Consider the following 26,759-nt stretch of genomic DNA (forward strand, 5'->3'; position numbering starts at 1 on the left):
AGCAGCAGGAATTCAATCCTGCTTGGACAGAGCTGGATGTGACTTGTGGCATGAGAGCAGTCATAGAAAATTGAGGCAGAAAGCAGACTGGAAGGCCTTATTTTATATTAGTCTTAACAGATCTATATAATACTTTCATTCAAAGATAGGATTCTAACATTCTGTTGACTCAACTTTTATGGACATGTGGCATCTTTATCACACATTGTAGCATTTTCCTGGTGGGACAAAGCACCACAAAACCAAAGAAATTTGGGATGTGGAAAAAACCCAGTGGCATTGGAATGCTTTATCTGCTCCTTTGGCAGAGCAAGGAGGTGGTTGCTGGTATCCTAATGCTTGCCCAATATTCATGATGCAAATTTGTTCTTTCTCCATTAAACCTAAAAAGCTCTTGTCTTTGCTTTTAATATCCATATCCATGTCACTCTGCTTGCTTAATTTTCTGTCACTACTATTTTAGTTCATATTTTTTCTAAATGCTGTGGTGAGTCCTTTGTAAGATGAAACTGCCCCGTTATAAACACTCGTCACTGAAACTAAGCTGCATCCAAAGGAGATAATAAGATAAAATCTTTATTTCTAAGTGAAGTATCTTCATAGTTTATTATATTGGCATTAAAAGGTATGGAGGTGTTACTGTGGTTTTGTTTGCCTGGAAAATCTGTCTTCTTTCTCACTACTCTTATTTTGGCTGCTACTGGGAGTTACAAAACCAGCAGTCTTTATTTTATTTTTCACCAAAAAAATTGCAATTTTCTTTTCTAGAGCAGAATCTTTTGGTCACAGCAGCTCCCTTATGTATCCTTTTATTTCTCCCTCAAAATTAAATGTCCTTTTTCAGTGCTCGCCATTTACTTTTCATTTTGTTGGCGATGATGATGAAATTCATGTGCTCTGCCAAAGCCAGTGAGAAAGGAAGAACCTGCTACACCTGGGGCAAGGACCAGTCTGCTGTGCTGTTATACAACTCCCCAGAAGCCCTTCATGTGAAGGCAAGCCCAGGCAGCCTCGTGCCTCAGCCCTGCAGTGAGTGAAGCCCCTCAGTCAGAGCCAACGGGGCGTGAGCTGAGCAAACCTGACAGCACCAGCATGGCTAAACAAACCAGGTTATTGCCAGCAGCTACCCACTGAGGTTTGCAGTGGGAAATACTGCTCCTACACCTCCTTTTGTTTCCCTTCCTGATTCACTTCTGCAAAAAGAAAGCAAGTTTTATAATGCAAGGAGCTGGCATCTAAGGTGGGTAAGAGAATGGGTTTGCTTCTGAGTTGTTACCGTGGAGAAAATGAATGAACGCAGGGAAAACCCAGTGGGGCTCAATTTCTCTCTCCCAGGTCATTGCATGTGAGCTGCAGGTCTTAGTGATGGTTCAGTAAAGTCTGAGAGCTGAATTTCATACAAAAGCTACTGTGAAAGAGCTCACAAAGAAAAAGTAACAGTGGTAGGAGGCTGTGAAGAGAAGACAGTAGTAGTAGAGGAAGAAAAAAGATTAGGAGATACTGGAGAAAGAAGGCAAATAGGGAAAAGCCTGGAAGAATTCTGACAAAGAGGATAAATAATAAGTGAAGGAGAAAGGTATTACATATCAGTAATTATGTTAGCATTCTAGATCTGTCCAGGTGGAATAGCTGGTGTGCAGTCACCTATTGAAAGTCTAACACTGATTACATTTTCTGTTTTCAAACCTGAATTTCCTTTGCAGTTTCTCCTGATCTTATGGAAATGAGACAAGCTTAAGGTGAACATGAGGTCTTAAAAACCACAGCAGGTGGGCTAATGAGTATTGCTGGATTTTTTTAAAATTTGTTTTTTTAATTCACCCACTCTCCCCCCTTGTTTTTTGCTGGCTGGGTGCAGCATCAGGGAGCCAAATCATGATGGAGGTGAGGCAGTCAGATGTTGCAAGCCCTTGCTTGGCATAGATCTTGAGCATGACAGAGTCAATTTGTGAAAGCAGAGTCCTGCAGGGCTGGTGCTTGTGTTGCCCACTGCCTGCAGCCTGCTCCTGGCACAGGCACAGTGACTGCCTGCATCTTTGTGCCCATGGTAACTTAAGTCCCATGTTGAAACTTCCCTTTATGTCCCTTCATCCAGTTTCCAAGGAAATCTTAGAAAAGCAAATGCACCTTGGTATTTTGTGTTGCAATAGTGGCAGTTATTTATTCTGTGCTTCAGGTTATGCAAACTTCATTTTAATTTTGTGATGAGTTTGTATCAATATTATTTTTGTTGTCATGTGTATAATTTTTGGTGACAGCTCTGTTTAAAGAAGATGTAACTTTAACAAGCCATCTGTTAACCTTACATAGAAAGGAAATGCTTTTGTCAATTATTCCAATGAAATCAGAAAAATAATTTCCTGGCCTCCAGTAGCAGACCAGTCTCCCTATCTTCTGTCAATAGGAGGATATTGAAACATGCAGGAAATACATGCACACTTTTATCCTGCCCTGCAATACAGCCACAGTGCTGCATTATAATTAGCCAGTGATGTCAGAAGGTTTCATTTTCCATTAAAACTTCTTTGTAGTGCACAAACTCTTTTATTCAACATCAGAGAGTTTCCTCATTAGTCAGGCGGGAAGACTGGACACAGGAACCATGGGAAGACATTTTGAGTTTATGCCAGCCTGATTAGTAAAGATTTTGATTTAATAAGTTAAGAAAGTAGAAAAGAGTGAGAAACAGTTCAGGTGGGAATGAAAAAACCTGCAAAATGAATCCGTTTTGTCATTTGGGATGAAGCCATAACAATGACTGAATGGAAGGAAGAGCAGTAGTGGACAGAAAAGACTGGAATAATAGGGAAGAGAAAAATGAATGGAGAAAACATGGAAGAGCAAGGGGGGAGCCTGGTTTCATGAGGTCAGTAGATAGAAGACATTTATGAGTAGACAAAAAGAAACACAGGAAATTGCCTATGAGCTGACAAATGGTGTAGGTTCAAGGAAAGTCTTTGAGAGACATGAATGTTTTGGGCACTATGTAGTGTGAGCTGCTCTTGTGGAGAGTCCCAAGCCCAAATGAAGGGAAGATTTGTCCTTTTCCTTCTTCCCTTATTGGAGAGGTTCTCACAAGTCTTAAAAGAAGATGGGAGGTAGATGCAAAATATACTGGCATTGAGCTGCTCTGGAGAGGGGTTGGTCCGGGACAATTCCTGCACAGTCCATGTGCTTATGGACACAAGCAAGAGCAGTCAGGGGTAACCCTGAGAGGCAAACTTCTTGCAGCTTTTCTGCTTCTCCAGCCTTTCTGGACAGCAGAGCAGGTGGGTGAGGACAGCATCCAGCAGAGTGTCTGTGCACATGTGCTTTTGAGCCCACCCTGCTCGCTTCCCTCTTGTCCAGCACTCAGTGATGAACTTAAAGATCAGAACCAGATCCTTTATTGCAGCTTTATCAGTAACTTTAACCAACAGATCTAGAGTCAACCCCCACGGTGGAAGTATTGAAAATAACCACAGTGCTACTCCACAACTGTGAGCTTTTGCATTAGAAGAGCTCTTGATGCTGCAGTGTCACCTGGGAGGCAGGCATTTCTTGTCTGAAGTGTGGAGGTTGAGGGTGCTTTGTTGGAAGAACCTGATGAATGTGACACTGCATGATGTGATTGCCCACACAGGGTAAAGGAAATGCTGTCATGATTTAATTAATCAGTTCTGATCTGCTGATCCCCGAGTTTACTTAGACTTGAAAGAAGTAAATATAATTAAATTAAACAAAGGTCTTTCCTTCCCGCACATGCTCTGGGCCCTTTTGCGTCTTCCGTGAGATAACAAAAAGCTTATGAATAACAGGCACAGTGGTCTTTGTTGTTGTTGTTGTTGACTTAATGCAGAAGGCTGGCAGGAGGAATATTATGCACAGGTGCAGTATGCATGACATCAGAAGATGACACATGGGTGCTTGAAATGAGTTTTTTAAAATTTGATTTCCAGTGTTAGGTTGCAAAAGGATAGCAACGTCAAGGTTTCAGTGTTGCCTGTTGCAGGTCAAGGTAATTTTGACAAAATGGGGTAATGTTTGATTGAAACCTTATCAAAACAGAGGAAAGGGGTAGAAGAGGTTAGAATTCAGCTCTTGGTTTATCCAAAGGCTTTTTGTGTGTAACTGCCTAAAGCTGTGCAAGCCCTGGGTGCCCTGGTGTGATTCCTCTGCAGGTCTGGATGGTTTTCCACCAGCCAGAGGTGGTGCCTGTGCAGTTGTACCGGGTGCCTTTGAGAGCACACTCACAACTTTACAGTGGTTTCTTTGGCCACAGACATTGTGTAAAACATATCCTTGTCCAGTTGTGGGCTTCCTGCCTCCTCTCACACGGAGCTGTTTCTGCCAGCAGCTGGGACCTGCCCTCTCCAAGCGCCACATCTTCATTCCTAGTCTTGTGTCTGTGCTGGAGAGGTTTGTTGAGGGAGATGTGGCTTGGGGAAGGCAGTTCCCTTATATTCTACTGCATGTACTCATGTCATGTGTTTGTCATTCACAAGTGACCCAGCATGTGGCTGTGCAGATGTCATTTATGGTGTGCTATGCTAATTTACCAGAAAATCCCTGATAACTCCATTTACCATGTGGTTTTTTAGGTGAATTTGCCCCTGTCTTTTGGGAAGTTAATTCTAGATTGTATTTTTTTAACTGTTTGTACTAATGGGGTAAGAGAAAGTAGATGGGATGAAGCCTAATAAAAATGAGAACTACCCAATCTATTTAACCCTCTTTGCTGTCTGGAGTAGTTCTCACACCAATCAAAGCCAACATTGATTAGCACAACTTATTCTTGACTAAAATCAGATTTAAAAATAAGCAAATTTTTATTTGTCCATGTATTACAGATTAATTTGACTCATCCAAAATTACTATTTTCCCCATCTTTTCTTTCTAAAAATTCGTACTGTCATTTCCAATCCGTATCTCTTTTCCATTTAGTCCTTACAAGCATGTGAATAGGTGAAAAGAATTGTGACTAAATGGGAGGCACAGTGTCAGGTCACTAAATGTATTGTTGTAAATTGCACTGAGCTCTGCTTGCACCTCTTTGACAAATCCTCATTAGCCTGTTTTGGTCTACACTTGCATCCTCTTGTCAGCTGTAAGTCTGCTCACAGTTTGCCACCCTAATCTTTTATCCATGATCCTGGTTACTATTTAGCTAATGCTTTCAACCTTAAATAATCTTATAATGTTTATTTCTCTGAAATAAAATTTTGTACCTGGTGTCCCTAAAAGCAAAGCTCTCTAATCAGGCAGATGAGACTCATTAGTGTTACATTTCAAGGAGCCTTACTTTGATCCAAATTAATTAATTTTGCCCCAATACAAAATTGTCCTAACTATAATGGGAACTAAAATCTAATAAGATAAAATAAATTCAGAGGGGAAAAAATATCTGTCATGAGAACACAGTAAGATGAACAGCTTTTGCCAGTCTTGGAAATGATGATGTGTTTCACAGCTCTGAGGCTGGACATTTTACAATTGCCATGTGTTTAAAGTTGCTGCTGTGAATTGATGGGTTTACATTGCTGGTTTCCATCCCTGGAGCAAAAAGTGGCTGTGATTTAATTTATGTTGTTCACACTGGTCAATGGCCAGTGTCTAGACCAGAGGCTGCCCTCTGTCATCTGTTTCCTGTGTGGTTTCAGGACTTCAGTGGATGGGGGTGTCTGAAAGCTGTGAACAGAGAATGGTCAATCCTCTGAGCTCACTTTGGTGTGAAGCCCTGAGTGGCTGGGAATGAACAGCCTGACCACGGCCCCTCTTTCAGAATGGCTGATCATCTTCAGCACAGGGGTGAAACACACCAAAACCCTGCTGTAACAGGCAAACCCAGTGTCTTCTGGGATTGTTTGGGCCTTGGAGTCATCTCTTGATTTCCCTTGGCCTGGCTTGTTTAGGGTGTGTGAAACTCATGGCATACAGTCTGCCTGCTTCTTACATCAGCAAATCTAACATTGGACATGCTTCCTAAACAATGAGAATATGGAAGAGGCTGGTTCCTGGCCCAAGCCCATGGTGAGGCTGTGTCAGAAGTACCTGGAGAGCTCTTGTTCTCTTTCCTGAGTGGATCAAAGTCTGCTGAATCGCTTTCTGAGCTCTGCTTACTCATACCATTAATGAGTACAAAGCTTTCCCCTTTTGTACTTCTCCACCTCACTCTGAATACACAATATGCTGCTGTTCTACTAATTAGGCCAACAGGCTGAGGTTAACAAACACTCTGTGACTGCTCTTATCAGCAGCCTTATTTATGCATTTGACTATTTTGCTTTGTGTTCGTCTGTGATGTGAACGCACTGGATAATTCCTGAGGTTTTGTAGTGATAATGTAGTAGAAATAATGGTACCAGAGTGGTTTCTCAATGACTGGAGTCCACTTCTACTATAACTTGTGCTTAAGGGATGGAGAAGTATCAGGACCTGGTCAGAAGTAATCCCTGAATGCCATGAGGGGCTGTTTTCAGTGGTGATGGCTGAGGTTGCCTTAGGCTCTGGCACACTCTCCTCTTTTTGGACGTTTTGTCTTTCATTTTCAGGTTGGGCATTTTGCACTTGTACCTGGTGCCAAGGCCATCAGCACTGAGCAGCTTCTCAGCCTCCCTACCCTTGCCAGGGCTCTGGAGCTGAGGCCAGGGCTGGTGCAGTGCAGAGCTGTGACCTGGCTCAGCCTGTGGGAAACCAGCTGGGAGCCTCCCCTTCAGCCCTGCCTGAGCAGAGCAGTATCTGCAAGGCTCCATGGAATGTTCCCTTGTCCTCTCCAGGCTGCACTGCATCCCCAGGCAGCAGGTAGATCAGCTTGTTGAGATTTTCCACTTGGTTTTCCCCATGCCTGGTTGATGGTTCTGGCTGGACTGAATCCTGTTTGCTCTAGTAACACAGGGAATCTCTGCTGGCTGGTGGGGGACCATGTTTAAATTGAGGTGACTTGACCCTGAACAGATAAGGAAATAAAAGGAAGTTGTAATTGGCACTTCTGTACCCAGTAACTCCAGAGTAATTGGAGCAAAGAGCTCTTTCAGGACTTTGGTTCCCAGCCAGACTACACTTTGGTTTGAAATGTAGCTGATTGATATTAATTTTGTGATATTATTTTCCCTAGAGAAAACAAATCAGAGCCTGGTTTGTCCATTGTCCCAGCACCATCTAAACTAACCTTTTGTAAAGAGTTTACAAAGGTGCTGTCAGGAAAAACTACACCTTATTTGCTCAGAGCAGCAAGTAACTCATGTCCCTTGTGATTTCATTTAGCTTTTATGAAATGAAAAATATTTCCTGCCTCAGATGAAAAGGCTAATATTGCTTCTTTAAACAGTCCAAAGCAAATATACAAACATGCATGGTCTGTTGGCTGGCTGTGCTTCAGTAGGTTTACACAGCAGCTCTGGCTTTTCAAAATAAGTGTGCTTGAAGGCTGTTGATACTACAGCTGGCTGAGACACGATGAGAGGGTAATTTACCTCATTGGTTCTTGCACTTTTCATTGGAAAAAAGATATTTGTAAATGTTTTAAATACTTGCATAATTGAAATCCCCCTTTTCCTTTTGTCGCACATTAACTGGTTATGAATGAAATGCTTTATTAATCAACAACTATTCAGTGGCATGAATTGTTAACTGCCTGCTAAGCCATCCTCATGGGGATGTGGTTCCCTTCTCAGGGACTGAGCCATCCAGGCATTTCTCAGAGGCTGCTCTGAGTTCAGGGTGTGACACTGTCACAGCCTCATGCTGGTGAAAGGCTGGGTGAATTGCTCTGGAAAGTGTTTGTTGGCAGAACTGTGGTTTGTAGAAGAAGGGAGAAAATGGAAGAATTTTCTGTAGAAAGACTTCAAGATTTCAGATCCATACATTTCTTTGAAAATTTGAAAAGCTTTGGATTAGGAGCTTTTTGACTCCCTGCATTTAGGTAATGCCACAATGACAGGTTACCTCATTTAGGCAGGAGAAGTCAGAGGTTGAGAGAATGAAGGTTAGAAAGTGATTGGAAGTGAATGCCGTTGCTTGGATGTTGTGACAATAAATGCTTTATAAATATTAAAAATCAGTAGAAAAAAACAAGGCAGACTTTCAGACCAGGAGTTTTTTGGGCAGCAGAATGAAAGGGCATTGAAAAAATTAAATCAGAATATGAGGAAGATCTGTAAAACTTATACTGGAAAACAAACTGTGCATAGGCCTGCATGATGCTCATCTTCACTCTTCCCTGTAACTTCCAGAGTGCTTGTCTAAGTGCCATGAGATTCTTAAGGCGTAACTTGTCTGCAGCACTTAATTAACAGAAAGGCAGAGGGCTGTGATTAGAATTTTCAGTTGTGTGCTCTGGAGAAAGTAATTATGATTAGAGCAGACCTGGTACTAAATCGTATTAAACCTGTTTTGTTCAGGGAGTTACCACTTCATACCTTTTTCTGGAAAAGTTTCAAGTGGCCCCTTTGCCTCAGACAAATGGTCCTTCTTGGAAAGGCAGATGCCTGGGCCAAATAAAGTCCAGGGGGGTTTATACCTCAGAAGTGATGTTGTGAAATTGCTTTATTGGAGATTAGAGCACTTTCTCCCATCACATGGGGAGATCAGGTAATTCCCACTGATAACCTTGATGGGATTGAGAAGACTTTAGGGCTGACTGATTCTCTCCATCACTCTTGCTGCATTCAGGTAGATAATCTTATATTTCAGCAGTAGATTAATATCCTTAAAGAATGTTCTCAACCTGCCTTTCCACGTTCTTGCCTGACCAGTTCAACAAAATCATCCTCTGACTCTGTCTCTCCCCCAGATTGGAACCCCTGTACTACACTGATTTTTCTTTTTTTCCACCTTTATTTTCCCCTCCCAGACCAGCTTCCTCAGAGTGCTGGTAAACACAAGATTTGTGTCATGTCTGGAAAGATGTGCCGGCTTAGTTGAGTCCCTACATATTTGACCCACAGAGAACAAACTTTCTCAGAGTGGGAGGAAGAGGAGAGGCAGGGCAGAAGGTTTAGGTTGTTGTGTTTCAGAGAGCAAAAAGGGTCCCTTTACTGTGTGGCTTCCCAGGGAGGGGGAGATCTGGAAGTGTGACAGCTTGGTTTTTAATACTTCTCAGCCTCAAAATCTCCAGAGCAAATCTACAAATGTGTGCCCCCAAGTGTCAGAACACTGCTTGATTGCAAACTCTGCTGTCAAGTTTCTGCTTGGAAGAACAAAACAGAAACTCTCTGAAAACTAGAGCTGAGTTACCTCTGAGCTAGCAGATGGGAAGGAGGAATAGATTCATGGTCTCTTCTGGAGATGCTTGATGTTCCTGGAGCTTCTCCAGCAAAGGACTGAGAAAAGTGCAATGACTTCAGTCTGACACCACCCTGTCACTTGGATCTGAGTGAGGAGAGTTGATTTAATGAGGAATTAGGAGGGAAAATGTAACTGAAAGCCACTCTGGTAGCCTTCACAGTGCCATGGCTGCTCTGTGCCAGTGGGAGAGGTTTTGTGGCAGCTGCACATGGCAAAGCCCCATCCTGGAAAATCAGCTTGACCCCCTTTTGAGCAGGGTCAGATCTGTGCTCCATCCTCAGGTGCTGATTATCTGTCTGGAGGGCTTTGTGTGCATGAGAGGCTGTATGTGACAAATCTCCTGCAGGCTTTAGAGAAAAATCAGTCACTGTATTGCCTTATCTCCTGTGCCATAAGGGGAGGCCTCTCTCCCTATGGTTTTGATGCCCCAGTTGTCCTTCAGAGTTCCTTCCCACCTCAGGGTCTGTGTAGATTTCTGACATCCCACTGAAAACGTTTGGCCTCTCTTTGCCTTGGTGCCCCTGCAGACCAACGAGGTCACATTTCAGACCTTTTCTGGGTCAGTGTTTGCTTGTGCCACCTCCTGCCAGCATGAGCAGGGTGGTTCTGTGCATTTTGCTGCCCTGTTGTGTTGTCTCCATACCTGACTGCTGTGCCATGCTGCTCTTTTCTGTGGAGAGGGGCCCAATCCACCATTCTTAAATGGTAGAATATGCTACCAGTTTTTGAGAAAAGGTAGAATTTATTTTTCTCTGTGTGAAAACACAAAGCAGCAGCTGTGTCAGTGACAGAGTGGGGTTTTCCAAAACCCTGCAACTCCAGAACTGTGAAGATTTAGCTTTTGGATAAAACCTTTTAAGTAGTTCTCCTATTTAGCCATCCACAGATTCCTAGGAGCTGGAAGCCCTGTGTGGAGAGGAGCAGAGCAGGCTCCAGTGAGCACCCAGTGGAAACAGGCTGTAATTGAATCTGCTCATGCTTTGTGCTTCTGCCCTTTCAGATCAGGGGGCATTGGCTGTGGTGAACAAGCACTTCTTACCAAACCAGTGAATCAGCTTTAATTTGCTCCCCAAAACCCTGGGCACCCCAGTTATCTCATTATGCAACCAATACATTTCATATTAGGTTAAAGTTCCTTGGCCATTCCTGACCTCATTCCCATTGTTTCAGCAGTTATAGGTCAGGCTGCCCGTGGGTTCCCTACTATTATTGCTTCATTTGAGCTAGGGAAAATTGACAGATTAGTCATATTCTACCATAAGTGTCTTACTGTGCCCATGTTTACAGATTTGTCATTAACACCAGGCTCTCACACACTTAGGGGTCTGGGTAAAGATCCTACAAATTGTTTGCTCTCTGAGTCAGCTCATTTGATGGGGAGATTTATTCTTTAGGAAGGAAGTGAAATGCCTGTTGTAGAGATAACACATATATTGATAAATACTGCACTTTCTTTATGCAGGGAAAATTGAAGCATCTGGTGACGAAATATGTCCCATTAGCAAACTGGAAAAAAAAGGGTTTTTCCAGCTATGTCACCCTTCACAGCCCATGCTGTGTCTGAAGGGCTGAGCTAGTCACTGTTTCCAGCTAGAAACAGGATTGTTTGAAGTTCAGTCCTTCTAGGTAGAAGGAAGACTCTGATATCATCATCACAGACATTGGTGCAAGTGTGAGTGTGCCTGCCTGGGTTAGGTATCACCCTTTATATTTGCTTCATCAATATGATTTACCAGGTGTGTTACACCAGTGTCTAAGGGATCTAGCTGAAAAAAATCCTCAAAACTTTTTTAGGCACTGAAGAGAGAGATACTGGGGATTTTTCCAGACACTTGATTATATTCAAGTGAAACTAGTTGCTGCTGATTTTGAGCATTTCTGTGAAAGGTTTGTTAAAAAAAAAAACCAAACATATAAAAAGGATCAGAGTCTTTGGTTTTGGACAGCTCAAATAGAAAATAATCAATCTCTCCTCCCCAAGAGACCCCTAACACCTCCAAGAGATTATGTTCCCAGGGAACGTTTGGCTTCTCCTGCTGTGGACCAAAATCCCCTTATCTTAATGTTGCTAAGTTGAGATGAAACAGTGAGGACTGGAGTAAAAAAAAATGAGTTTTTATACTATAAACACATCTAGGTATATTCAGAAAATAAATGGCAACATAAATGATATGAAAAGATGTAGTTTTCTGCTAATAGAAATGTAGTTACTCTTCCTGTATGCACAGGAGGTTTTGAGAAAAGACAGAATACGCTGCAATTTATTTTCACAGCAGAGATGCACTGCTGTTTTCAGTGAAGATCTTAATACACCTGCCCACCGTGTTTGGGACTTTGGGACTACAGCCTGCACTATGTGCTGCTGAGAATTTAGGACACTGCTGAGTCCCCTGTAGCCTTGGAGGCCCCTTTGCTCAGAGCCCCTCTGCTACAGGCCCAGCCCTCACCACCTCTCACTTCTGATGCAGTTTGCCTTCCCTTCCCCACAGGCAGCACACAGGGCATTTTACAGGGAGTGCACAAGTGTTGGGAAGCGCCTGTGCGGACACGATGGAGGAGGACTCCACCCAAATGCTCGCTGCCCTCAGCCCCGTGGTGTGTGAATTTATGTTACCTGCAGAACCCCTAGAGTCACCCGCAAAAAGTCAGTGTCCCGTGTCCCCTCTTGGGTGACCCTGTCCAGGTAACTCAGGAGGCAAAGGGCTTCTTCTCCTGCGTGTTTTTCCGGCTGCAGTGACGGGGAGCGGGTGCTGGCTGTGCCCGAGCATCGCTGCTCTGCAAACCGGGTGAACATCGTGGAGGGGCCCAAGGCGCCCCTTTCCCAGCTGGGCCGGGCAGCGCCTCCCCCGCCTCCCCGCATCCCTCCCCTCGCCCGGGGGCGGCTCTCGGCCCTGCATAAAGCCGGCGGGGCCGGGCGCTGCCCTCAGCCTGCCCGGCCATGCACCCTGCACCGCGCCGCGCCGGATCCCTGGAGGCGGCGCCGAGCCCGCGGGACCCCGGCAGGCAGGTGAGGAGCGGGGTGGGCTCGGGAGTGCGGGATGGGCACGGGGAGTGCGGGATAGGGGAGCAGCATGGGCACGGGGAGTGCGGGATGGGCACGGGTGAGGGGAGCGGCATGGGCACGGGGAGTGCGGGATAGGGGAGCAGCATGGGCACGGGGAGTGCGGGATGAGCACAGGTGAGGGGAGCAGGATGGGCACGGGAGAAGCGGGATGAGCACAGGTGAGGGGAGCAGGATGGGCACGGGGAGTGCGGGATAGGGGAGCAGCATGGGCACGGGGAGTGCGGGATGGGATCCTCGCTGCCCGGCCCCGGGATCAGTCCCGGCTTGCGGAGTAAACGCCGCTTTCGTGGAGTCACAGCTGTTGCAGTTCTCGGAACGGGGATTTGGGAAAATCGGGAGCTTTCTGGCCCCGGTTACTTGGAGAGACCTGGGGTGCGGCTCCTCTGGCGTCGGTGGCAGCGTTCGGTGCCGCTGGGATTGGGATGGAGCCGCTGTTTCGGTATAAAAGAGGGGAAAACATCTCAAAGTGTAAATGTGAGCATATGAAATTAAGGTGGAACAAAAGCAACTTTTGGTGTACCATTGCTTAGGCGACAGAGGGTGTGACATAGTTCAGAAGAACTCACTCCTTTTATTTATAATATTCTCCATTATAGTGGGAATTTGCTTAGTGCATCAGAGATCAGATAAAAGCAGCACTGGCTGCAGTCACTGATACTCTGCAGTTGACAAAGTCCTGCAAGATTCCTTGTGAAGACAAGAATGCTGACAGTAAAGTTTCACAAAAACATTGCTTTGCTGTATCCCTCAGATACTTGGAAGCCAAATAAGCTGCTCAGCACAGCTTCTGCTTTGGTGTCTGAGAGCTAAATCTTAGGAAGAACTTTGGTGTAGCTGGAAAATGTAGTGTGATATCTAGTTGTGGTCACTCCTGATATGGTGTATTCACCCTTCCCTAGAAGTGTGTCAAAAGGACAGCAACAAATTAAGCAGCTACTTCAAGGGAAGAGAATATGAATTGCCTATTGACATTTTTTATTAATCATTATTAATGTCAATCAGTATAAGATCTTTTGAAAAGAATTTTTCATCTTCAATTTATGAATTGAAATGTGATATTTTTTTAGGCAAATATGTTTGGATAATTTAAAATCCTGATTGTCCATTAATATAAAGAATTAAAGCATAAAATATGCTCCCTCATATATCTTTCTCTCTGTGAACATTCTTTGGGGAGAGGAAGAAAGGAAAGGTAATTGCTATGGGTCCTAAAAAGTGAAATCTTTAACTGGACAGCACCTAATTAATTATCTACATAAATAAAGGGCTTAGAATATCCCTGTGTTTGTCTATTTTCATCAAGACTGAGTCAGGCTGGTGGAAAATCCCTTAAAGATTTGCATCACTAATAAAAAATATCAGTGCAATATTAACTCCCCCTTCACCCTCCAAAACAAATGTGTTACCATGCAAAGGAAAAGTTTCAGATTTTATTAGAGCTGGGTTGCTGAGTTACTGATAGATGTTAAAATATAAGTGAAGTGCAGCCACAGGAGGAGAGGAATTGTTTCTGTGTTACCTTTTCTCCTGTTGCCTTGCACCCAAATGATTGCTGCATTACTGTCTTCAGTTCATTTTTTAATTAAAGCAAAAGGTGAGCTTTGGTGTAGGGTTAAATATGTATATGGTGTGCATTTGGCATTGTAAGCATGGCAATTTCTCTTTTCCAACTTGTAATTCCTAAGTTAGAGGTCATTTCTAGAGCTTGATATAAGAACGCTTTATGTTTTGTTGATTTTCTTCATTGATCTCTTAAACATATAACTTCATAGATGCTGTCACCTGATCCTAGACACAGTGTAAGTTGCAGCAGCAGAACACAAAAGAAGAGCATTAGTTTTTGGTGCAGGTAGTCTGTCCCAGCTGTGCACCTCATAACATTGCATGCAACTGTGCCAAATCTCATAAAGGCTGATCCAGGCTGAAGCCAGTGATCCTAGACATGAAGTCAAGCCAAAAATCTGCATATTAGCTTCTTCTATAAACCAGCTCTGCATTTATTGCCTTCAAAGACCACTACCTAACTCTACTTGTAGTGGAGACTTCTTTGCTTCTCCTACAGCAGCCCTATCTGAACAGGATTTGGCTCACACAAATGGCTCTCTGCACTTGAGAAAACAGCCCATGACCTGTATGTAATCGTGGTGTTTGTAGCTTTTTATTTTTTATTTATTTTTTTATTGAAGTGCCTGTGCTCAGTGTCTGTTCCTGGCTCTTGTAATGGTGATCTGACACTGGAGTGAGCTGGGAAACCTGCAGGCTGCTCAGCTGAACCTGAGCTGGGCTTGTCACACACTCCCAGCAGAAAATTTGGTGTCTGGACTCAAGCTGATGGAGGTCATTGACTTTGGTGGATCAGAAACAGTGTGATGGTCTGACTCTGTTGTCCAGGCTCATCATATTGTGGCAATTCATTAGAAGTGGGAACCCAGACAGAAATCCAAATATTTTCATTACATCGTTAAAGTTGGAGAGATTGTACAAGGGAATCAAAGGAACTGGTGCATTTTGTTTGCATTTTTGTTTTGCTCTTTTCATTTCTGAAAATGTCTCAAGATAGTGATATCTTTAAAGTTGTGATATCTTTAAAGTTGTATCAGATCAAAAAATAATTCCTAATAGCAATAATGTGCCTTCATTGTTCCTCTCCTCTTTCTCGCTGACTCATTCAGAAACCTCTCCTTTTATTCTTTCTTTTTTGCAAGGTTTGAAGACATATGAGGGACAGCCTCTGCTCATAAGCCTTGTGTTTTTCCTTTACTTTGCATTTTCCCTATTCTTTACTGCTTCAGTATTATCTCTCTTTATGGCTACATGTAGCTAACAATATGATCTGTGATAGCTGCTGATTTCCACACAGCCAGGAGTGTGCACTAGTGAGGTATGAAACCACACAGTCTGACAGTGTGGGGTGTCTGAATTTTCAGTGTGTGATTTGGGTGATTGTGCCAAGGGTTTGACACACAAATTAGGGGACATGGTAGCTGGACCAGCTTGGCTGTGGTTGATCAGAGAGGGAGTGTCTCTATAGCCAACAGATTCTGGTCAGCAAAACATTTTACCTCCTTAGGTTTGTCTCCTTGCCCTGTGAAAACAGTGTTTTACAGTTATGTAACGAGAGAGAACTGATTTTCAGTTCTGATCTACTGAATCCTGATTCATCTTTTCTTATCTATGTCCTGTGGGATTTGGATTATTCTCTTTGCCAGTGTTCACTGAACTTGCTAACAAGTGTTTTTGTTCAATGTACTATCTCTGCTGACATCCTATTGCTCCTCTTCCTCCCAGTAGCAATGCTAATTATAAACTGTACATTGAAAATATTTTCTGCATCCTAGGGAATGAATAAAGATGTCCATAAAATCATTCAACTAAAAAAAAAAGATATCTTGGTATTTCAGTCTCTCACAAATTCTGTCTGTGACTAACTTTATTCCTATTATTTTGTAATATTTGAATTCATAATTTTCCTTTTGTGGTTGATCCAAGCACAGCATTACCCAAGACACCCTGAAATGTAAAAACTTACACTTTTTGCACTTCTATCCATTCAAACAAATTTTTTTTCTTTGTTTGCATCTAGTTAAATAAGTCAGCTTACATGATGATTGAAGATAACAAGGAGAATGAAGACCATGCATCTGAAAGAGGAAGGACAGCCATCATTTTTTCCTTGAAGAATGAAGTTGGAGGACTTGTGAAAGCATTAAAACTCTTTCAGGTATGTATGTTATAATCTTATGATCATCACAGCAGCTCTGCATTTTTAAGTTGTAAGGGTCATTTTGGAGCACATAAGAATTGATTACATCTGTTTATTAAGGATGTGATTCTTAACCTGCTCCCACCTGGCACCCAAAATTACCCACAAAGGCAAATGTGTGCCTCAGAAATTAGATGATGGCTGGCTAAAACTCTTATCTGCACTGACTAAACACTGGGAGAGGTCTGCCTTTTCCCCTCATGACAAAGAGGATTAGCACTCAATGGTTTTGCTGGGAATAAGAGGTGGTTGGAAGCTCCTGCTGATGGCAGGTAGACACTTGGGGTGTTGATCTTGCCCTTGCCACACTGTGTAGGCAGACTGAAGGTGACAGAGGAGCTGCAATTGTACAGCTGGTGGGCAGGTGCTGGGTGAGGAATATGTGCAGTGCCACCGTGCTCTGGTGTGTGGCTCTGTGTGCTTTAGCCTGGAGTTTTCTCAATGTTCCTAATATAAAACACATGATTAAATAATTCTTCAGATTAAAGAAAAGTGAAACTAATGCCCTGAAAATACTGCTTTTCAATCCCTTGCTTGCTTGTGAGATAATTATATGGTGACTTGATTGGCATTTTGGTGAATTTTGCTAATCAGCTTCCTACGGGAAGGATAAAAGAAAAAGGTCTATGAATTTAAACCTCCTGACTGTGTCTTTATGTGCTTCCTGAATGTAAATAAAACTGAAAGAACACAGGTTTCCTTTAATTTTCTTCTGAATAGAAAATCAAACCTTCCCCCCCCCCCCCCGCCTTCAATAAGCAAATTGCTATCAAGAGATCCAGTTAATTAAAATAGCTTCATAGAGGTGGTGAATAGTTCATGGCAGTAGAATATTAACTTGAAAAACTATTTTAACTTTTAGTCAATTGTTTTTAGCCTATCTCTTTGAGAACATTGCTTCTTACTAAACAGGAGAAGCATGTAAATCTGGTACACATTGAGTCACGGAAGTCCAAGAGACGAAATTCAGAGTTCGAGATCTTCGTGGACTGTGACAGTAACAGGGAACAGCTGAATGAGATTTTCCAGCTCCTGAAATCCCACGTCAACATCGTCTCTGTGAGCCCCACAGAGCATTTCAGTGTCCAGGAAGATGGTAGGTACAAAAGGCAGTTCTGATGAAAATGCATTTCCAAATGTGCTGGTTTGAAATATTTTTATAGCTATCCACACCTGCACTTGTGTCGTGTCTTCAGGAGCCTGCTGCCAGGTACCTGTTTCTGTGTTATGTGTGAGTGCAGTCTGGCCTGAACCTGAGGGCTCAGGCTTTGTCAGGCCGTTACAAATTGTGTGTCTGCTGTCTGTGCTCCTGTCCCTTCCCAGCACAGCCCAGCTGGCACCAGTGGGAGCCCTGCAGGCCAAAGCAGGCTGGCCTGTGGGCAAAGTCTGAGTGCAGGGCTCGAGTACTCTACGATGGCAGAGGTGTGATACTGACAGTTCCCAGTTCAGTTCAGACACTGGGGAGAGTGCAGGATGGATTCTGCAATTTCCTCATTTAGTTCTTGATTCTGCTGTCTTTTTTACCCACTTTTAATCATAACTGGCCTCCTTATATTAGTACAACAGAGGTGCCCTTTACTTTTAGATACTACATGTTATGTTTACACCTTTACTTTTAATTAAAGAGATGCCCAAAGTTCAGGGCAGCAGGAAGCTGGTCCCATGTATTTTTCACTCATTGTGCTTGGGAAGGAGAGATCTGGAGTTCTTGGATAAAATTGCTTACTTTAGCCCTAAGTAAGGGGGAATTCAATCTAAACAGTCTCCTGATCTCTTTGAAGTAAACTGAAGAGCATTGAGGCAGAAAAACAGTGTATTAACTGCTCTGCCAAGGGCTTGGCAAAAAACTCTCTTAGGCTAAAAATAACACCTAAGTAGTTGGTAGCAAAACTGTAATGATGCTCCTCTCTCAGGCAGCAGGGCCTCCTGTTCCTCCTCCCCGCCATACCCCTCAAGGCAAAGCTGGATGCTCCCCATGTACATAACCACGGGGGAACATCCATTTCCCATGGTCAGTAAAACATGATGAGAGGACTCTAACCTGCTCCCACTCTGCCCAGGGACCACAGACAAATCCCTTCTGTTCTCCTGTGCACCCTCTGTGCCCTCCAAGATTCCTGGCAGCTGTACACAGGGATGCCTTGTCTCCATGGGATCCTCTGGATGCTACTCTAACTACAGCAGAGAAACCCATGCTGGCTTTCCTTCCCAGAGGCTCTGGGGCTGGCTGTGCTCTGCAGGCAGCCTGTGGCAGTGACCGAGGAGGAAGTGTGAGCTGGAGGCTGCTGCCAGATAGGCAGAGGCCTGCCTTGTCTTATTCATCCCCTTTAATTTATGGGGTGAGCTGTAACCGCTGTAGCCATCCTTGGAAGCAGCGCTTCCTCCCTCGGTGTGCTGGGTGTTATTAATAACCTTGTGGATCCCATGCCTTCCCCAGGCATGGAGAACATTCCCTGGTTTCCGAAGAAGATCTCAGATTTGGATAAGTGTGCAAACCGGGTGCTGATGTATGGCTCTGACTTGGATGCTGACCATCCTGTAAGTACTTCTCCCTCCCTACACCCAGTCCATAGCTGGAAACAATTCATGGAGCTGACCTAAAAAATTGCAGCTTTTCCTCCTCCCTTTCCTCTCCCTCAATGGCGTCTCTGGAGGTCTGAGCACCTTCTCTTGGGGATTTCATGTCTCTTTCTTTGCTCAGGGAAGACTGACTGAATTCAGTTCCTGTGCTTTTCTGCAGAGTTTACTCGTGCAAGAACTCCAGGTCTGGGCCTTGAGTGGTCACATACGCATTAAAGAAGCTAAAAGAAAGTTATTTTGAGGCAGGCTTTCTTCCCCCTCTATCTTTCTTCCTTACTGGAGAAACCAAACTTGTATTTGGGCAGTGAAAACGGGCAATTTGTTCTGTAATTTTGAATAATCGTGCAAGTAACAAACTTTGTATGAATACTGATACAACTAAAATGAATCCTTCTCTATGGAATATATTGTAGCATAAATCAGCTGATTCCTACTTTGGAATATTTGCTCAGTTTACATCTATTAAACATCGCAGACTTCAGCTATGAGTTTCCTGCCCTCTCCTTTCATTCTTACACATCATACCTTTCTATTCCCCAACTGCAGAAATATCAAGTGTTCTGTTTTAAATTGATTGATTTATTTATTATGGCTTGGAAACTCATTGAACTGTGTTTACCTTTCTCCCCATCAGGGTTTCAAAGACAACGTTTATCGCAAGAGGCGAAAGTATTTTGCAGACCTGGCTATGAACTACAAACAGTAAGCTTGAATTCTTCCAGAAGAAGCCTTCTGGGTGCTTTGAAATAACAGCAGAGTGGGCTGTGAGGAGCTCAGCTTCCTGGGCTCAGATCAGGCTGAGACACACAGGTTCAGCTCAGGGATCAGAGCCAAGGAGGCAAAGGGAAGGGAGATGTGAGGCAAGATGAAAAGGGAGATTGAGGCAGCCCTGGTCAGTCAAGGCTGTGTGGCTTGGCCAGATGCTCTGCAAAGGACAGGGAGGGGAGGCAAATCCCAATGTACAGCCCAGTGACCACTGAGAGTAAACTTTCTGAGCAAATGTTAATACTTGAATTTTCTTTCCTGGTTCAAACTAGCATGTGTGATGTGTAGATAAGAAGTTTTCTATGAAAAGAAATTCTAAGAGCTTCTGTCTTTAGAGATGCTTCTTGGCAGGGGGTGGAGCCCTTAAAGCAGTAAGAGATTCATAACCCAGGGCTGTAAATTCTTTCTAAATGTGATTTTCATGTGGCCTGATTGAATTTAGGTGTCAAGTCCCTCAACTGAAAGTGACCTAGAAAAGGTCTTTATTTAGAGTTCTATTGCACTGTGTGTTTAGTGCAACTGGTTACCACAGTCCTCAGCTGATTACTGTAAACCTGTTGTTGACAGATTCCCTTGGGAAAGCATTTTCCATGCCAGTTCCCTGGCCGGCAGTGGAAACACAGTGTAACACTGGCCTTGCCATAATCCATTTTATCCAAGGTCCTGAGGACTAAATAGGAAAGAGAGACTAAAATTAATATGCTCAGACAGGCACTGGTCTCCCCTGCACAGAAGCATAATTTTTACCTGATGTGTATATTTAGCTGCTGTCACACAATGTGTTGTTAATTTAGGAAATTCTCTTTTCCTAAAACAAATTAAAAGGGTAATGGAAAAGAATTGCAGACTTAGAAATCCAACATGGAAAAGGATGTGTTATCAGCTCCTGAAGCTGTGAAGAGATTGTGTAGGTATTTTAAACCTTACTCTTGGCATTAAACAATTAAGAAACTGTTTACAGAACCAAGACTTTAAGTGAGATCAAGGCCAAGATTCCTGACAATTGGTTAAAATGAAAAAAAGGCAAGTCCTTAGACTAAAAGCTTTCCAGGACATAGACCAGATCTCACTGTATTTGATAGAGTCTAAAGGCAGGTGTGACAGTCATACAGGTGTTAAATACTAGTAGTAGATAAATTAGTCACCTCTTATTAGCCATTTTCTAAGGAGTATCCTTTCTTCCTCTTCTCCTTGCAGTGGTGACCCAATTCCCAAGATTGAATTCACTGAGGAGGAGATCAAGACTTGGGGGACTGTGTACCGAGAGCTTAACAATCTTTACCCAACTTATGCCTGCAGAGAGTACCTGAAAAACCTGCCCCTGCTCACCAAACACTGTGGGTACAGGGAAGACAATATCCCCCAGCTGGAAGATGTGTCTCGCTTCCTGAAAGGTAAGCTGCTGCTTTTCTACAATTTTCTGGTTTTCAAAATAAACTGAGGTCCACTGCAAATCCCACCATTTTGTGGGCACAAGGAAACATTCTTGATGACTTGTATTCATTCTGGTCCTTTAAGAGGCCTTTTGGCCATCTGTGTTTTAATGTATTTGTCTTCAGTGCATGCAGTAATATTTGAGGGGCAGTGTCTGAAAAGATTGTTAGGATTGGCTAAGGAGATACCTGACTGTATTGTTGACCCTAGACATGGAATCCTAGGCAATCCATTGGCACAGAGATAGGGCCATTTTTAAAAATGTTTCTCAGACTCAAGCCTACGTCTAATTTTTCTAACTGTGCCTCATTTTCCCACGTGCTTTTGAGCCAAGGTAGTGCTGTGGCTGTCACCTCAGCTCCAGCAGGAAAGCTGACAATGCTGTGCATCCTGTGCTAAACTAACATACAGCTTCTCTGGTCACTTTCAGAGCGCACAGGCTTCACCATTCGCCCCGTGGCTGGATATCTGTCACCCAGAGACTTCTTGGCAGGACTGGCATTCCGAGTTTTTCACTGCACTCAATATGTCAGACACAGCTCGGACCCTCTCTACACACCAGAGCCGTGAGTCATTTAATCTTGGGGTAGAATTTGTGAGAGAGTTTTGAATCTTGCTTGCCCAGAGCCAAGTTACTTAAAAGCTGTTCAACAACACCAGCATAAAACTTATTTTTAAGGTGCTGAAGACTCAGCTTTCACACTGAATGTAATGAATTCACAGCATGCTGAAGCGCCACCTTTGTAAGTGCAGGATTTTCAAAAGTGCAGTTTGCTATTGGAGATCTCTTAGTGATATCACTGTGTGCAGTTAGTTTAATACCCAGCTGCCCTACAAATGGGGAGCTCAGACCTTAATTTTAGGCACCTTCAGTTGAAAATCTGATTTTATGCACTTTATATAGAGTTGGTATGGTCTGCTCAGCTGCTTTCAGAGAAATGGGTGATGCTTTTAGTGTTTAAATTTAAAGTTTAATGCAAGACATTGTATCTGTTCAGTGGTGCTGCTTTTTCACTTTGCCACAAAGACAAATCAGGAGATTTCTTGCTTTGTTTCTTTTTCCAGTGATACCTGCCATGAGCTCCTAGGCCATGTCCCTCTTTTGGCTGAACCCAGTTTTGCTCAGTTCTCCCAGGAAATTGGTCTTGCATCACTTGGGGCATCAGATGAGGCTGTCCAAAAACTGGCAACAGTGAGTGTTTGAGTGCCTGGGGATTCCATCAAAACCTTTGTGCTTCACTAAGCTGATCCCATGCCATTGACTAAATTTGGAACTTCATGTCAACTTTAGCCACACCAGCTGCTAGATCTTTGTGTTTCACTGGTCCCTGGATTTTAAAGCATGAAAAAATTTTCCATGCTAGGAAAAAAAAAACACTTTAAAGTTGATATGATTGATATTTTTCTTCCCTCTACTGTCAAGTAATAGTTCAGCTTCTAGTGGTAGATTACTTCTTGCAGACTGAAATTTTATGGTCTATTTCTTTCAGACAAAGTCTTCTTTCTTCTGGGAACATGATTCAATGATTTGAAAGTGTTCTATTTCTTTAATGTGTAGAATGAATTGAAATTATATGGTATTGAATGTGGTGAGTGCTAGCATTAGATACTTTTCAGTCAAGAAATTAAAATAATATAAACTAATTTTCTGGATATCAGTCTGTGGATGTCTTGGCAGGGGTATTTTAAGATTAAAAGTAAATTTTGATGAAAAATAATCTGTGCCAGTTATGCAAGAACTAGCTTGCTGGTTTAAAAAATATCTTTTCCCATGTCATGTAGCTAGGGGTAAAACTCGTACTACCTTCAGTGGGAGCAGAAATAAGCCATCTATGAAAACAGTGTTCCTTCCTGTCTAGCTGCAGAAATCCTGAAATTCAGCAAACAGAATGTCTTTAATTTTACAGCACACTAAGCAAATGAGAAACAAACTGCAGTGGGCTGTTCTCACTCACTCAGAGATCTGCTCTATCCAATGATTGTTTCAAGCTGAGGCTGTGATTTCATGTCAGTATTTCTCAAAACAGATTTACACCTCAATGTTTGCATTGGCATTAGCATCTTCCAGCCCCACTGGGTGATCTGTAACATCCACCTTTCAAACACGCAATCCTGTGGTTCTTCATCCTTCCATTCTTGCTTTCCTCCTCTTTATATGTCTCAGGATAACTGAGAGATAACTTTCTGATATTTGCAACTATTTGATGCTGCCTACAAATAGAAATGCTTCCATCTAGCTCACCACAGGATCTTTGATGAAGGCTGAATTGTTTTACCTCCTTCTGTGTTTCAGTGCTACTTCTTCACGGTAGAGTTTGGCTTGTGCAAGCAAGAGGGGCAGCTACGAGTTTACGGGGCTGGCTTGCTCTCTTCCATTAGCGAGCTCAAGGTAAGAATGGCTACTGCTTGTTTGCCTCTTTTCTTTGTGCCTCATTATTATTGCCACTGTTTCCCCCTGCTTTTTATGAAGTATAATTTCTTGATGTTACAGTCCAGGTAACTATTTTCAGATCAAAGCTTTGTTGGTTTAACCAGATTCTGAAAATATTGCTCTTGTTTATACAGAAGCCTTGTGTCTGAGTCCCTTTTCTCACCCAAACTGGCAGAATATGACTGTTCAGAATTATTCAGTTTGTTAGGCTTTAATCACTGTTCATCTGCAGATAAAAATTTTAAGATGAGATGCATTAAAATCCTCTCACAGAATCCTTTTTATTCACTTTATCACATGTCATCTTCCTCCTGGATTCTTCGGATGGTGATGTTCCTCTGACCCATGGTAACACCTTACCAGCACTCACTCTCCGACAGCGCCAAAGTCAAACCTTTTGATCCAAAGGTCACCTGCAAGCAAGAATGTATCATTACAACTTTCCAGGAGGTTTACTTTGTTTCTGAAAGTTTTGAAGAAGCAAAGGAAAAGATGAGGTACAGATTCTGACCCCTCTCCCCACCCCTCTTCTTTTTATAAAAGCAGATTTGGGTTTATATCTCTCTGTAGCAGCACAAAACACTTTTAGTCTTATCACAGTTTTGTAACTATTTTTCACAGTAAAGGAATTTTGGTTAGTATTTTCTTGGTCTTTCAGGTACTGGGTGGGAGATATATACCAATTATATTTTAAAATATTTTAAATATTTATTTTTAAATACTATAGAAAAATATTTTAAAATACTTTAGAAAAGTGGGTATTGATACTAGCTGCATACAGAGGATGCATTTGTAGTTTATGTCTTGGTTATAACACCCTCTTTTGGATATAACACACTCTTTTCTTCTTTTCTTTTTTTTTTTTTTTACCTCAATAGAGAGTTTGCCAAAACCATCAAGCGTCCCTTTGGGGTGAAGTACAACCCCTACACTCAGAGTGTGCAGGTCCTGAAGGACACGAAGAGCATCGCCAGCGTGGTGAATGAGCTGCGCCACGAGCTGGACATTGTCAGCGATGCCCTCAGCAAGATGGGCAAGCAGCTGGAAGTTTAACACCCTGCCAGCACTGGCCTGCAAGCCAGTTCTTCCCTTTCCCCCACTGATTTCTTTCTAGGCATATAATGTGTTGCATGCAGAACTCACTCCTTTGCACATGGAAGAGTGAATGGCCCATAAGAACATAACAGTTTTATCTTGTTACTCTCTGTAAATTTCCTCACATAAATGCATTCCTCCAACCCCCTTAGGTAAAAAAGGTCCAGAGTTGCCTTTTAGAAGCTTGTTGGAGAATGGAGAAATTGTTAGACTGGAGAAAAAGTGTGGTCTGTGGATCAGGGCTGGGATCAGATGCTGCAGGAAGTGGCTTATGAGGCAAAAATGGAGTAATTCACCCCAGGGAGAATTAAATTCCTGCCTTCAGCAGTCTATGCTACTGATTGTATGGTGCTGAAGACTTGACAGTGTAGAAGCTGTGGTAATTCAGTGTTTCAAAGACTGTGCTACTAAGTTTGAGACTTGAATGATTACAATGCAGGCATCAGGACACAAATAGCTGGAGGTTCAACATGATAAAAGGCAGGGGTCAAATATTGCTTTCAAGGATTATTCTTGCCACAAAGAGTTGCAAATGTGATGTTTGGCATGCTTCTAGTATAAGGCAGAGATACAGCTGTTGCATGAAATCCTAATTATGTTTATTTTAAGTGATTTGGTATTGGCTAAGAGTCAGGATTTTTGTTGCTGTCCTTGATATTGTGCCTGAGGGAAGACCTTTCCTTACAGAGACACCATTTGCCTTTTTCCTGACTGAATTAATTTAGCAAAAAATACAGCAAGCCACCAAGCACTGATTTAGCATAAAGCCCAAAACCATTTCCAAACTGCAATTTCATATTCAAAATAGCTTAATTGGCTCTAAAATAACATCAAAGTTTAAAATAACACCCAAAGCTGATGGACCAGTGTGCTTTATGTAAAAATAAATATCCTATTGATTGCTCAGTCACTTGTTTGACCTGCACAAGCTACACAAATATACATTTAGTTTCTTCTTTACCTGACCTGAACACCATCATTCCCCTACCTGTCAAATGATAACTGAAAGGCCCAAGCATTTCATAGGAATTCTGTGGTTTTGAAGGCAAGAATCTACCTTGTAGTGTAAAGCATACCTGATCCCAAAGAGCACTTTAGAAGTGTAGGGAAGCAGTGTCCTGCTGAATTGTCTGCATTGCACAGTAGCAAACTTGCCTGTGTCGAGGGTCCCACAGTTCCCAGCACCTTGCAGAGCTGTGCAAAGCTTCTGCCACCCCCATTCTGGCATGGACATGTGTGCAGGATGTGAGACATTTGAGTGGGGTATCTGTGAGGTGCTGGGTGTATTTAACAGGGGGGATCGGTGAGGTGCAGGGTGTATTTAATAGGGGGGATCTGTGATGTGCAGGGTGTATTTAACAGCACCCTAGGCACTGTTTTTTGTCATATGTAGATCTTATCAGGAAATCCAGAAAGTGTGCTGGAAGAATGATCTGAAATCTTGAATACACTGGAGATGCTAGTCCAGGATTTTGAGAACTTGAAAGGACTTTAATGAAAGCTCTGTGCTTGAAAATTACCTTGAGTTTCATATGCTTTCTAGTTGGACACCTCTGCTCCATAAGCAATTGCCAGGCCAACCTTTCCAAGAATACTCACTGTTTAAATCAAGACTAGATAGATTTTTCTGTGGCTATTACTCCACTATAACTTTGTTTTAAAGAGCATTTAAGATGTAGAATTATGGTCTACAACATTTATGGCTTACATTGCACTTAATTTAAAAATAGGCTTAGGAACTTTGTCTTTCTAAAGAAGAAACCTTCCTCTGAGTAGTAAGGGAGGATCTGTTTTGTCTGCTTCTGTGATAACAGTTAATATTCAGCTACAGTTTTAACAACACTGGATTTTTGATGTTGTTGAAATATACACAGGTCTGTGTTACTTCAAGCCTTGTCTGAGCTATGTGTACGTTTCAAGTAGGAGTTCTTAAACTTGTTAAAGTAGCACCTACTTTCAAGTACTTCGTAAAAACAGCAGTTGTATCTTTATTTGCATTTGTGTAGCAAAAGAAAAAGTAAACTGCTAGACATAATACCCAGACGATGCACTTCCACGCCACTAACAACATGTATGTTTGGCTTCGCCCACCCAAACCTTCGGTAAAACGAAGATAATTTAAGTATTTTAAAACCATTGTGGAGGCTTAAATGTCAACGAAATAAAGGAGTTGCTGATAACTATCAGAACCACCAAGGCCCTTTATTTCGGCACCGTAGCAATAAACATGGGAGGAAGGCTCATGTCTTGACTAACAATTTGATGGGTGAAGATGTGGGTGTTAACGTCATTGGAATGGGCACCAATGTCTCTGCTGACTTTGGGCAGCGGGTTTGTTTTGGAGCCCAGGCAGCTCGGCTCCT

General features: G+C 42.7%; 1 protein-coding gene across 3 annotated transcripts; it reads left to right on the forward strand.

The window, feature by feature from the left end:
- The first annotated feature begins 782 nt into the window (after positions 1 to 782).
- Positions 783 to 26,585, forward strand: TPH1 (tryptophan hydroxylase 1). Of its 3 annotated transcripts, XR_011679303.1 has the most exons (12): positions 12,155 to 12,271; positions 15,912 to 16,049; positions 17,004 to 17,187; positions 18,529 to 18,629; positions 19,306 to 19,373; positions 20,634 to 20,830; positions 21,301 to 21,436; positions 21,936 to 22,062; positions 23,164 to 23,259; positions 23,665 to 23,798; positions 24,180 to 25,670; positions 25,705 to 26,585. XR_011679303.1 is itself a non-coding variant. In XM_071427848.1 (11 exons), the coding sequence occupies exons 2-11, from the start codon at positions 15,930 to 15,932 to the stop codon at positions 24,352 to 24,354; spliced, it is 1,338 nt and encodes a 445-aa protein (XP_071283949.1). In that variant the 5' UTR covers positions 783 to 1,240; positions 15,912 to 15,929; the 3' UTR covers positions 24,355 to 26,585. The 3 variants fall into 3 exon arrangements, 2 of the variants coding, with proteins under 2 accessions (XP_071283949.1, XP_071283948.1); XM_071427848.1 differs by lacking the exon at positions 12,155 to 12,271 and adding an exon at positions 783 to 1,240 and having other exon boundaries at positions 24,180 to 26,585; XM_071427847.1 differs by having other exon boundaries at positions 24,180 to 26,585.
- Positions 26,586 to 26,759: the final 174 nt, after the last annotated feature.

This window comes from Agelaius tricolor, unplaced genomic scaffold, assembly GCF_023055355.1.
Source record: "Agelaius tricolor isolate 1412-34295 unplaced genomic scaffold, bAgeTri1.0.p SCAF_5, whole genome shotgun sequence".
NCBI lineage: Eukaryota > Metazoa > Chordata > Aves > Passeriformes > Icteridae > Agelaius > Agelaius tricolor.

Bases quoted from the DNA above. Each gene is read 5' to 3' on its own strand.
- TPH1 (XM_071427847.1), top strand. From the start codon at position 12,203: ATGCACCCTGCACCGCGCCGCGCCGGATCCCTGGAGGCGGCGCCGAGC. The intron at 16,050-17,003 runs GTATGTATGTTA...CTTACTAAACAG, and splicing joins AAGCATTAAAACTCTTTCAG to GAGAAGCATGTAAATCTGGT. The intron at 19,374-20,633 runs GTAAGCTTGAAT...TTCTCCTTGCAG, and splicing joins CTGGCTATGAACTACAAACA to TGGTGACCCAATTCCCAAGA.